Source organism: Silurus meridionalis, chromosome 8, assembly GCF_014805685.1.
Source record: "Silurus meridionalis isolate SWU-2019-XX chromosome 8, ASM1480568v1, whole genome shotgun sequence".
Lineage (NCBI taxonomy): Eukaryota > Metazoa > Chordata > Actinopteri > Siluriformes > Siluridae > Silurus > Silurus meridionalis.
The window spans coordinates 5,609,628-5,621,904 of NC_060891.1; the positions used below are offsets into that span (position 1 = coordinate 5,609,628).

At 42.7% G+C, this 12,277-nt stretch overlaps 1 protein-coding gene across 1 annotated transcript in view; it reads left to right on the plus strand.

Annotated features, from left to right (window-relative positions):
• Positions 1-12,277, plus strand: part of LOC124390205 (ankyrin-3-like) — a 93,559-nt gene that overhangs the window by 45,305 nt on the left and 35,977 nt on the right. Inside the window, exons 11-13 of the mRNA XM_046856010.1 lie at positions 1,525-1,647; positions 11,540-11,566; positions 12,173-12,248. Of these exons, the coding sequence (XP_046711966.1) occupies positions 1,525-1,647; positions 11,540-11,566; positions 12,173-12,248 (226 nt within the window). The remainder of the gene's footprint in view (positions 1-1,524; positions 1,648-11,539; positions 11,567-12,172; positions 12,249-12,277) is intronic.

Below are 12,277 nucleotides of genomic sequence, written 5' to 3' on the forward strand. Positions count from 1 at the left end.
CACCCCGCACCTTCACAAAGTGTGTCGATGCGGTTCTAGAGTCCATTCTTCAATCTAGAGCTCCCTCCCTGAGGAGGTTGTATGCTGCGAGATGGCGCTTGTTCACTGTGTGGTGCTCTTTGTACTAATTAGATTCAGTCCATTGCCCAGTTGGTTCAGTGCTGGAGTTTCTGCAGGAGCAGTTTGCAAAAGGGTTAGCTCTGTCCACTGTAAAAGTCTACGCGTCTGCCGTTTCGGTGTATCACGCCCCCGTGTCCAGGCATTCACTGGGCAGAGACCCACTCCTGATGCGTTTTCTTCGTGGCACCCGGCTGAGGCCTCTGGTGCATCCAAGAGTGCCTGGGTGGGACTTGGCCATAGTTTTGGAGGCTCTGTCTGAGCCCCCTTAGCCTTTGGCTAAGATTTCATGGAGGCATTTGTCCGTTCAGACCGCGTTCTTGCTGGCTGAGGAGAGTAGTTGATTTATAGGCCCTTTCTTTGGCCCCCTCTTTCCTGGAGTTCACTCCAGGCATGTCCAGTGCCATCATGCACTATAGAGTGGGTTATGTCCCCTAAGGTGCTCTCGGTCGTCCCACGACCTGTCAGTCTCCAGGCATTCAATCCTCTTCCATTCCAGACTCCAGACCAGGAGAGATTGAACCAGCTGTGCCCTTTCTGAGCACTGAACTGCTATGTCCTCTGGACAAGTCCATGGAGGAAGTCGGAACAATTGTTCATCTGCTATGGCCCTCCGAGGAGAGGCCTTCCTGCTCATAAGCAAGCGTTTAGCAAATGAATTATTGATGCTATAGCATCCTCTTACAGGTCCTCTGGTCTCCTTGACCTGGAGTGTGGCAGCCTCCAAGGCTTGGTCCTCTGGAGTGTCCCTCTAAGACCTCTGCGATGCTGCGGGCTGGTCCACTCTGCTCACCGTTGCCAGGTTTTACAACCTTGACCCCTGTGCCACTCCTGGCACCCAACCTAGCTGTGCTCATTCATACTAGTCAGGGACTGGTCGGTGTGGTGGTATTGGATTCTCGTTCCTAAAGAGTTTCGACGCAGCTCGAGTTCCTGAAAGGGAACGTCTCTTGGTTATGTTTGTAACCCTAGGTCCCTGAGGGAATGAGATGCTGTGTCTCTATGCCACACCTCCGGCTTCCCTTTAGCGCTTCCTTCTCAGTTACAGAAGCTGAAGCTGGCTTCTCTCCATGTGCGATATACTTCCTGGTCGTGACGTCACCCTGCCGGTGACAGCCTGCCTTTAATTTTGACTGATTAGAGTAATTATTTAGAGCATGGACAAAGCAGTCTTGTTCCCTCAGGGAACTAGGGTTACATATGTAACCTAGAGACGTTGTGACGTCAGATTCTGACTAATGTTTGCAAAAGAAATAGCATTTATTTGTATACTATTATGTCTACAGTTTATTTTGAACTGATGTTATGATAGTATTATCTGCAACTATATCATCACCAAGTCTGTACTGTTTGTACACTTATGGTCACTGTATTTGTATCTTTGTATACTTCCTGGTGTTTGCTTAGGTGTGGGACATGGATCAGGAGCCATATGGAAGACTCTCATTTATGAAGGAGCTGAAGACTACTAAAAGCCTTCCACAGAGTGTTATCTGCAACCTTAAATTCATACTGCCAGCACACAAGAAGGTGCAATATAATACACCCAAGGAGATATAATTTGCATGCTAAACATCAAGCTGTTGATAAGATCACTTCCTGTTTTTATGAGCCTTCCGAAGTTAATATTTTTGTTCATGCAGCTAAATATTTATTTAATATAAAAATGTTTTATAATGTAAAGAAAGATTTAATAAACAATTTAAGTAATTGAACTGCCAGAATATTTCATAAATCAGTATATTGGCTTATATAAATATGCAAACATAATATTTTAACAGTATTTTATTATTTCCATAACAGAGGGGAAGAAATGAAGTAAAAATACTTTGTTAATGTACTTAAGTAGATTTTTCTGGTATAACTACTTTACTTCACTATTTATTTTTTAAATAACTTTTTACTTTCTCACATTAAATTTTTTACACAAATATCTGTACTTTTTACTTCTTAGATTTTCAAACCAGGCTCGTTACATGATCAATATTTTTTCTTCTCATTGTGAACTGTTCAGCCCATCAACCTATTTCTTGTCATTGTGTGGCTTTTTCAATTTACCACTAGTGTATAATTTCCTGGGTTTTACACACCACAGATGTAGGCTAGCCTGTGAAGCTAACAACAAGCAAGGCAGAAGGCAACAAGAAGTATGGCTTACGTGGATAAGAGCGAGGGAGTCAGCAAAGTAAACATAACTGAGAACAGAGACATTCCTGATCACCTGATCATCATCATCTTTGCATTTATATTTACATTTATGGCATTTAGCAGACGCCCTTGTCCAGAGTGACATACAAAAGTGCTTTGAGTCTCTATAAATTAATAAATATACACTGGTATGATATATTACAAACTTAAGATAAATCAGCCTACAACTCTGTTGTTCGAACATCTAGAGGAAGTTTATTTCAACACCTCGATGCCAGAACAGAGCAGAGCCTTGAGGTATACTTGGCTCTTACCCTGAGAGAAGGTGGGTCCAATCGACCAGTGCTGGAGGATTTCTTTTAGGTTACATATATAACCCTGGTTCCCTGAGGGAATAAGACGCTGCATCAACAATGCTTTTCGGGACTTTCCATGTTGTCCACGCTCTGAATCACGTGTGCAATCTGTCCAATGAAAAGACGTGAAGTCACCAGCAGGGTGAAGTCTTGAGAATAAAATGGCTTCTACTATCCACCTGCTGACGGTCTGCTTGTTGGCAGGGAGCCCTTTATTATAGGGACTGTAGCAGACAAACAGCTGCTCCGACTTCCTCCACAGTTCTGTCCTAGACGTATGTGTCCAGGGCTCGCAGCAGACACAGTTGGTTCAATCGTGTGCATGAATGAAGAGGCGTGAAGTCACCGGCGGGGTGAAGTCATGACCAGAAAGCTATAAAACTTGCATGTGGTGGAGCTGACACTAGCTTCTGAAAAGGAAAGGAAGTGCCACAGGGATGCTGGGAGTGTGGCTTGGAGGCACAGATGTTCAACACTTTGGAAAAGAGAGTCCAATCACACCAAACTGACCAGTCCCTGCCTAGTGTAGATGGCCTGAGCTAGACTGCAAGAGAGAGGAGCCAGGAGTGGCTTTGAAGTCACGGTTATAAAACCTGATTAAGGTCAGTGAGGTGGACCAGCCCGCAGCATTGCAAATGTCTTGGAGTGGGACTCCGGAGGACCAGGCCGTAGAGGCAGCCACACGTAGAGTGAGCCTTGACACGAAAGGAGCAGGGAGACCAGAGGACTCAAAGGAGAATAAAATGGCATCCACTATCCACCTGCTGACGGTCTGCTTGTTGGCAGGGAGTGTAGCAGACAAACAGCTGCTCCGACTTCCTCCACAGTTCTGTCCTGTGGACGTATGTGTCCAGGTCTCACAGCAGACACAGTTGGTTCAGCTTCTCCTGGTCAGGAGCCTGGAAAGGAGGAGGATAGAATGCCTGCAGCACAACAGGTAGTAGACAAACTGAGGGCACCTTAGGTACATATCCCTGTCTGGGGTAAAGAAAGGCACTAGCCAGGCCTGGGGTGAACTCCAGGAGGGACGGGGCCATAGAGAGAGAATATAGGTCTTGACTGCCAGAAACCTAAGGGCGACCTTGGCCAATGGCTCGATGGGGGGCTTAGACAGAGCCTCCAGCACAACTGGCAAGTCCCACACAGGCACTCTGGGTCGTTTCCCTGTCCTCGGCCTCCAGGCGCCATGCAGAAACCGTGTCACTTAATGGTGCTTACTCAGCCACTGCTCAGCAAGCAGAGCACAATAAGCTACGATAGCAAACACATAACCTTTTAGGGTAGTAGGAGATAACCCTGAGGCAAACTGCTCCTGCAGGAACTCCAGCACTGAACCAACCGGGCAGTTAACAGAAGATCCATAAAGGTTTCTCTAAAAGTATCATGGCGTCCAGTTTAAGAGGGGCTGGGTGAGTAAGGGAAAACCAGAGGGGACAATGCAATGTCTCTTGAGTTGCAAACAGATCAACTTGTGCTCTGTAAAACTTCCCCCAAATTTGCTACACCACTTTAGGGTGGAGCCTCCATTCCCTGGGCCTCTGCCCTTATCTCGCGAGGGTGTCTGCTTTCTGATTTATGTACCCCGGGATGTAAGCTCCCCTCAAGGAGAGCAGCCTTTTCTGGTTCCACAGAAGGATCTGCTGTGCCAGCCTGTGTAGAGTGAGAGATTGCAGACCCCTCTGATGGTTGATATAGGAGACCAATGATGTATTGTCCGTACGGACCAGCACATGGTGGTTTCTCAGGTCTGGGAAAGTGGTTAAGAGCCAGAAGCACGGCCAGCATCTCCAGGGATTTGATGTGCCAAGTGAGATGGAGTCCTTGGGCGGAGTGGCCACTCATGACCGCTTCCCACCCCTCAGCACGGGGCCTTAAGACAGGAATGCAGGTTCTCTCCACACATCTAAGGCTCAAAGGGTGTTTCATGTGCAGGAGGCCAAGTGGAATCACATTGGATGCTGCTGCTATCAACCCCAGCACTTTCTGGAACTGCTTCACAGTGAGTGACTGGCCTTGTCCCACCTCTTTTGATGCTTTTCCCCAAAAGCAAACTTCAGGAACTTCCTGTGAGGTGGAAGAATGGATATGTGGAAGTAAGCATCCCTTAGATCTAAGGTGACAAAATAGTCCTCGGACCTGATTTGAGACATGACCTCCTTGAATGTAAGCATCCTGAACCTGAGCCTCATTAGCAAACAGTTCATGGAGCGCAGATATAGAATATGATGCAACCCCTCATCCTTCTTGGGAACCATAAAGTACCGGCTGTAAAACCCAGACTCTCTGTCTAAAGGAGGGACCACTTCAATTGCCTCCTTCCTTAAGAGAGTAAGTACCTCTTGTTCCAAGACCAGACCCTGCTGGGGTCCCACAAGAGTTGGACACACCCCGTTGAACTGAATTGACTAGCCCTTCTCTACAGTACGAAGGACCCACTGAGACACATCTGGAAGGCATTTCCAGGCTGCCAGGTAGTCTTTTAAGGGAACCAGTCTCTCGAGCAATGCCCTGCAGCTGTCGGTGCCTCCTAACAGGCAGTGGGCCTCCCTAGCTGCTATGGGACCAGAGGTGGAGGGATGCACCCGCTTGAGGTTGCTGTGCCCTAATCACACGTCGTGGCAGCGTTAACAGACTGAGCTCCTGATGACGCTGAGGAGGGACAGGCACCATATAGTGAGGTGTACACCACCCTTCCCCCTAGCTAAGACCCCACCAACTGTCAGGGTGTCTGAGCATCGCCCGGAGAGCCAGGGGAGTTTCTGGGCTTCACGGTGCTGACGCCGAGCAGCCCCCTAGGAGCGACAAGCAGGTAGCACTGAAATGCCACCGACTGCTTTTAAGCTTTCTGAAACTTGTCGACGACCACACCCACAGCGTCGCTGAACAAGAAGGGACCCTGTCTGGAATGTCAGACATGGTGAGCCACAAGATGTCTTTCTGTGGTTACTAAGGCTGACATCGACCAACCCACGGCCTTAGCCATTTCCTTGGTGGTCCTAAGAGCTAGGTTGCTGCACAACATAGCTCCTGAATATAGTCAGCTCCAGAGCTTACCCCCTTATCCAACTTTTGCAGCAGGTCAGCCTGGTAAGCCTGCAACACAGCCATGGTGTGGAGGCAACCAGCAACCTGACCCACTGCTGCTTAAGCCTTGCCAAAAAAGGCTGAAGTCGATCTCAAGGGCTTGGTGGGCAGAACCGGGGCTTTAAGGGACGAAGCTGAACCCGGGCAGAGATAGCCAGCTAGCATCTCTTCAACCCGGGGTATCACCCCATAAATGCTCTTTTAACCCCACTACGTTAACGTTGAGAGAGATATTAAGAGTGGTGAAGAGGTGTGCCGAGTATGGGCTTTTTCAGGATCTGGACACTTCAGTTTGCAGATCAGGAAAAAAGGGCATACCCTGGTGTGGAGGTAGAGCGGAAGGGTGCATAAAGCATTAATCCAGCCTACTAGGTGTGTGCAGCTTCTGCTTCTCGTCTGGCCGAGCCAAATCTTGGAAGCATGGACACAGGACGAGTGACCACCTCCAGAAGCTCCTCATACAGCACTAGCTGGGAGGAGTCAGTGAGCTAGCTAGTCTCCATGCCCTCCCCTCCTCAGAGGAAGAGAGGTGGTGCACAGCCCTGCCTTTACTGCAGAAGAAACCGTCAAACGGCATGCTTCCAAACCCAAAGTCGAGAGCGCTGGATCCGGCAGGTGAGGAGGGAGAAAGGGACAAGCCCGTCTCCAAGCCTATGCCAGATCCTCCTGCGAACCCCACGACATCTGACAATGCTTTGCCTCAGCAACAGCGGGGCCAGAGCCATGAGGGAGAGCACCCTCCTCCAAGAGTGCTCACCCTCCCTTAAGAGCCGACTGAGCATGCCCTTTCCTAAGCAAGCTACACACAAGCAGTGTGTATCTTTAAGAGCAGACAAAATATTATTTATATAAACTAATACTCAAATGTAATCTAATCTAACACACAAAAACATAAGACTTTTTTTTTTCAGCTTCAGTGACAGAAGTCCCAAGTTTCTAGCACTGTATTATGATCTTTTGTACTTACTGTAGATAGTATTGACTTTGTGTGGGGATTTCTGTTGCTGCATTACCCTGGCGAAAGAGTTCCCCATCAATGTTAATTCATCAATGGGCTGTGGAGTCTTCTCTTGGCTACAAGTGAATTTACTTGTGGTGCTGAGGGGCAAGAACCTCTGCAGTTGTTGTTTGATGGCACAGACTTACAGTTTCATATGTGTTAGTGCCAGGGGTGGAAAGTAACGAAAGTACAAATACTTTGTTACTGTTGAATAGATTTTTCTAGTATTAGTACTTTACTTCACTATTTATTTTTTGGACAATTTTTTACTTTTACTTATTAAATCTTTTTACACAAATATTTGTACTTTCTACTTCTTACATTTTCAAACCAGTCTCATTATTTTTTAGTTGTAATTTATTTGGTCAAATGTCACTATTTTATTTTCTCATTGCATGCCGTTTTCAGCCCATCAATCTATTTTCTGTTTTTGCGCGTTTTTTCAAACTACCACTAGTATATCATTTCCTGGCTATCACGCACCACATATGTAGGCTAGCTTATGAAGCTAACAACAAGCACAGCAGATGGCAACAAGTAGAATGGCTAACGTGGATGAGACAGCGATGTAAACATGACTGAGAACAAAGACATTCCTGATCACATGATCATCATCATCTTTTCTCTGCTTGTGTTCTATATGGTGGATGTTCAGCCGGGATACATTCATTAGGTAACAAAATTTGAAATTCGTTTTTGTATTAATATATTAATATGATGTGAGGTCCAGTTACCAGCATTACACTAAAACAGGTAGTAGTAATGGCTACTTGTTACTTAAGTAACATACTTCTTTACTTTTACTTGAGTGCAAACGTGAAGTCAGTACTTAAAGTTTTACCTATATCTTTTAAAATATGAGTATCTGTACTTTTACTTGAGTAAAGGATGTGTGTACTTTCTAACAAATGTATAATATGGCACATAAGTCATCATAAGTTCTGGAATATCCAGGTGTTTTTTAAACAGTTAATATCCCCAAAATTCTACTATTGGTTAAACCCTAGGATTCACATGTGAAGAAAGTATTTGTTGTTTAGACAGGAAAAAAAAACAAATGAGATTAAAAGGGTGAAAGATGAGTTAATTTAAAGAAATAGATTCATTTGAATCTTTACACAATCAAAAATAGGCAAAACAATTTAGAATGTTTTAAAAGAGAAAAAAATATACACTATTTTGTACATTTTCATCCGTATATTGAACAAGCTGGCCAAGGCACACAATACCAGCTAATGACAGAAACATTGTAAAAGATATAAAGTAAAAACCTGAAACAATAGTCATTAACATTTTCTCCACAAGACTTCAAGAGCAAAAATCCACTTCCATGCTTCACTAAAGATGTCGCTCTTTCTTTGCTGAGGATGTTGCTTAGTTACTCTAGTATTTATTCCTAGTTATTTTTTACAACAGTATTAAACTAAAAAAAAATATATAATTATTTATGTTATCCTTTGTAAGAGTGAAGTGATACAATATGTAGATCTAGCAGCACTATCTCTCTATGCCGCTTGGCATACCACCAACTTAATTTTATAACATTTATAAACTATTATTATTTATAATAAGTTTTGAGTGGTCTGTTTTAAACAGTGTGAGAGATTTTTTCTCAAACTTTTTTAAGTGGAGGTACATTATATACAGTATAGAAGAACATTAACCCTAACCATTCAGTCCTCAGATCAAGCTCTGTGGGTTAGATGGTGATCCAATCATAGTTGATAACGTCACTAGGTTACGTATGTAACCCTACTTCCCTAAGAGAATGAGAGCTGCGTCGAAAGCACTTTGTGAATGCCTCGCGTTGTTCATGCTCTGAATCACGTGTAAAATCTGGCCAATAGGCAGTTGTGACGTCATTGGCGGGCGACGTCGTGCAAATCAGGAAGCTACAAAATGGGAGCACGATGGGAGCGACATCAGCTTTTGAAAAAGTAGAAGTTAAGCGCTGCAGGGATGCAGGGAGTATGGCCGGTTGACGCAGCTCTCATTCCCTCAGGGAACTAGGGTTTCATACGTAACCTAATGATGTTCCCTTTCAGGAAATTGAGCTGCAACGAATACGCTTTGGGAACGAGTGTACAATCACGCCATACTGTCCAGTCCATGCCTAGTGTCTAGTCTGAGCAGAACCTGCATGCAGGACATGTTGAGGTCGTAGAAACCTGACAAAGGTCAGTGGGGTGGACCAGCCCGCAGCGTTACAAATATCCTGGAGCGACACTCCAGTAGACCAGGCCAGAGAGGCCGCCATACCCCGGGTGGATTTAGCCTTTACTCCGAAAGGGGTGGGAAGACGAGAAGACTCATAACACAGACAAATGGCATCCACAATCCATCTACTAAGCGTCTGCTTATTAGCTGTAAAATCTTTCCTCTGAGGGCCATAGCAGACGAACAGCTGCTCCGACGTCCTCCATTGACTCCTCCTGTGGAGGTATGTGTCCAATGCTTGCACTGTCAACACAATCAATTTTGCTTTTCCTGGTTGGGGGCTAGAAAAGGAGGGGGGCAGAATACCTGCAAAACGACAGGTCGTCAGAGAGCCGCAGGCACCGTAGGCACATACCGCAGTTTGGGGTAAAGTATAGCACTGGCCATGCCAGGGGCAAATTTCAGAAGAGACTGGGCCACGGAAAGAGCCTGTATGTCCCCGACCCTCTTAAAGGAGGAGACTGCCAGGTACCTCGGGGGCCGCATAGGAATCATGTCATGAGGGGGTGCTTCCCCAGCGACTGACCTGCTGGCGGGGTACAATAAGCCCTTGCAATAAGCTGCTCCTAATGAGTTTACCCTGGGACCATAGGATGATCTGCTATGCCAGCCTGTACAGGGGTCGAGACCAGAGATGCCCCTGGTGGTTAATGTATGAGGACCAGCATGTGGTAACCTTTTAGGTCTCGGTGGAAGTGTTCCAGTGCCAAGAACATGGCCATCATCTCCAGGCAGTTTATGTGCCAATAAAGATGTGACTTGTCCCACTCATGACCGCTCCCCACTCTGTGAAAGCAAACCTCAGGAGACTCCTGTGAGAAGAAAGGATGGCTATGTGAAAATAGGCATCATTTAGGTCTATCCTGACAAACCAGTCCTTGGACTTGATATGAGACACGATCTCCTTGAGAGTAAGCATCTTGAACCTGAGCCTCTTGGGTGAGCGGTTCAAAGAGTGCAGATCTCGATGGCCCCTTTCCTTAAGAGGGTGTGTACTTCCTGTTCCAGGACCAGAACCTGCTTGTGTCCCACCACAGTAGGACCCTCGTTCCCATCGTGCTCCCATTTTATAGCTTCCGGGTTGCATGATGTAGCAAAAAACTTATTTTTGTGGCTACATGTTTTGCCATTATCAAAAATTTTAATGCATTGAATGTATTTTGTTGCCAACTACAGTAGATTCTCATTATAATTAACTGACACATCCTCCTCTGCCAGTTAATTGAGGCTGATGTATATAACTGCATCCAAAATAATTAATTTCATTTATTCATAGTTTATTTTATAGTTTAGTTTATTGTTTCATTAACAACCAACCATTTAGATGTATGAGTTCTAATGTCTAAGTCAAAGTTGCTAGTTGGAAGCAATACAGAGAGAAACTTGATTTCATGTTGAGCATGTAAAGATTTCCAGGCAGTTTTAAGAAATATGCATATGGTAGTGCCACCAGGAGGTGAGTTTAACCCTTTATTATGTTCTGTCAGCTTTCCACCCTGCAGCAATAGAAATCACAAATTTTAACCTTACCTACAAAAAAAACAAAAAAACAGTCTGTTATGATTATTCAGGGTGTCATCAGTGTGCAGGCTTTTATTCCAATCATTGGATTGGACACCCCTGGTGCATATAGTCAATCAGCTTTATTGAAGATAAAACAATGCACATTTCCTCAATTAGTCAACTGAAATTTTTTTTAGGAAATGTAACAATTGTATAAAAAAAATGTATTAACCAATGGTTTTAGAAATGTTACTTAGTAGTAAGAGAAAATTATGAGAAAGAAATATATGTGGGTTCAGGCGAGAAGCAACATTGCAACAAGGCCTGGACTTGATCATTCAAATGCATTTATGATCAAATTTAATTTATTTGCGCAAAGTATGTAAATGTAATATTTAAGGTGGTGACATTTTTATTTGTTGTATGTACCATGGAAACTTTTTAGAATGTAGCATAGCAGTGTTTTTTGCAGTTAGCATTGAAATGTATGCATTAAGTAATAATCGATATTCGTTTGTAAATTCATTAATATTTAAGAATATAAATGAAATACATTTTGATAATTTATTAAGCAAAATAAGCTTTTTATTCAATTTTAAGACAAAACCCTGACCAAAACAATCTTTTGCCACTCATTACAGATTACCCTATTTTAAGATAAAACTTTATAGGATCTCTTAAGTCATTCTTGAGGTGTCTGCCAGGATGGGTATGGATATCTCAGCATCATGACTGAAATATAAATTATACTTTAATTTACTTGTTCAACGTGAAATCAGGATTATCTTTGTATCGATTACCTTAAAGGTAAATAATTATTAAATATTTATTTTAAATTATGAATTTAAGTTTCAGAGTATTTTAGAGTAAATAGCAAACCAACAAAAAAAAAAACCTTGAGATAACTTAGACGCTAGTCTGAATATCACCTGAGTCAAATTTGTTTGGTAAATACAAACCTTGTTGCAGTTCTTTCTTTGTGCTTTGTTTGTTAAATCCTCACTTCTCTTGCCTTTGAATTTATTTTTTCCCCTGTTGTTTATTTTTTCACTATTCTACTATTATCACTCTGATTTAATGCTTTCCTTTTTTTCTGTGCATCATGGGAAAATAGAAGATGGTGACGGAACCTGATAATGTGGTAAATATGAACTTTTCTTGAGCAACTTTTTTGCCTTGCTTTCTGTGGTCATTTGCTGGTAGTTTTCTTTGGAACTTTTTTACTTGTCACTTGTTTTTATAGATCATAGACATGCCATCTACACTAATTCCATAAATAAGTGATTTTAATAAATGATTATGCTTGAATGTAATATGTTAGTATTAAATGTATGTTACATTTGGAAAGTTGATTAGTCATTTTCAGAGTTTTATTTATTTACTCATTTATTTTTTTATTTATTCCTTTTGGTCCAATCAGTTTTATTTGTTTAAGTAAATTTTATGTGATGACACTGAATGCTGTGTTGCTATGACATCTTTTCTTATTTAATTAGCTGCACATGATGTGTAAAAACCTACCAAATGAGATGTAAAATGTATATTTAGTGTTTCTCTGAAATACCATATATATATATATATATATATATATATATATATATATATATATATATATATATATATATATATATATATATATATATATAAAACATGCATATCAGTAGATAATTAGAAATATTAAAGTAAAAATAATTAAAGTTACATTAACTTTCCTTATAATTATATATTTTTTTCATTCTGTTTACAGAATGACAGAGAACGTCATATCACTGCTTCATTAGCATTACGACAGCGTTTCAGCTGTTTATCTGATCCCACATCCAGTGAGTCAAAATTTTCTGTGGATAATTTT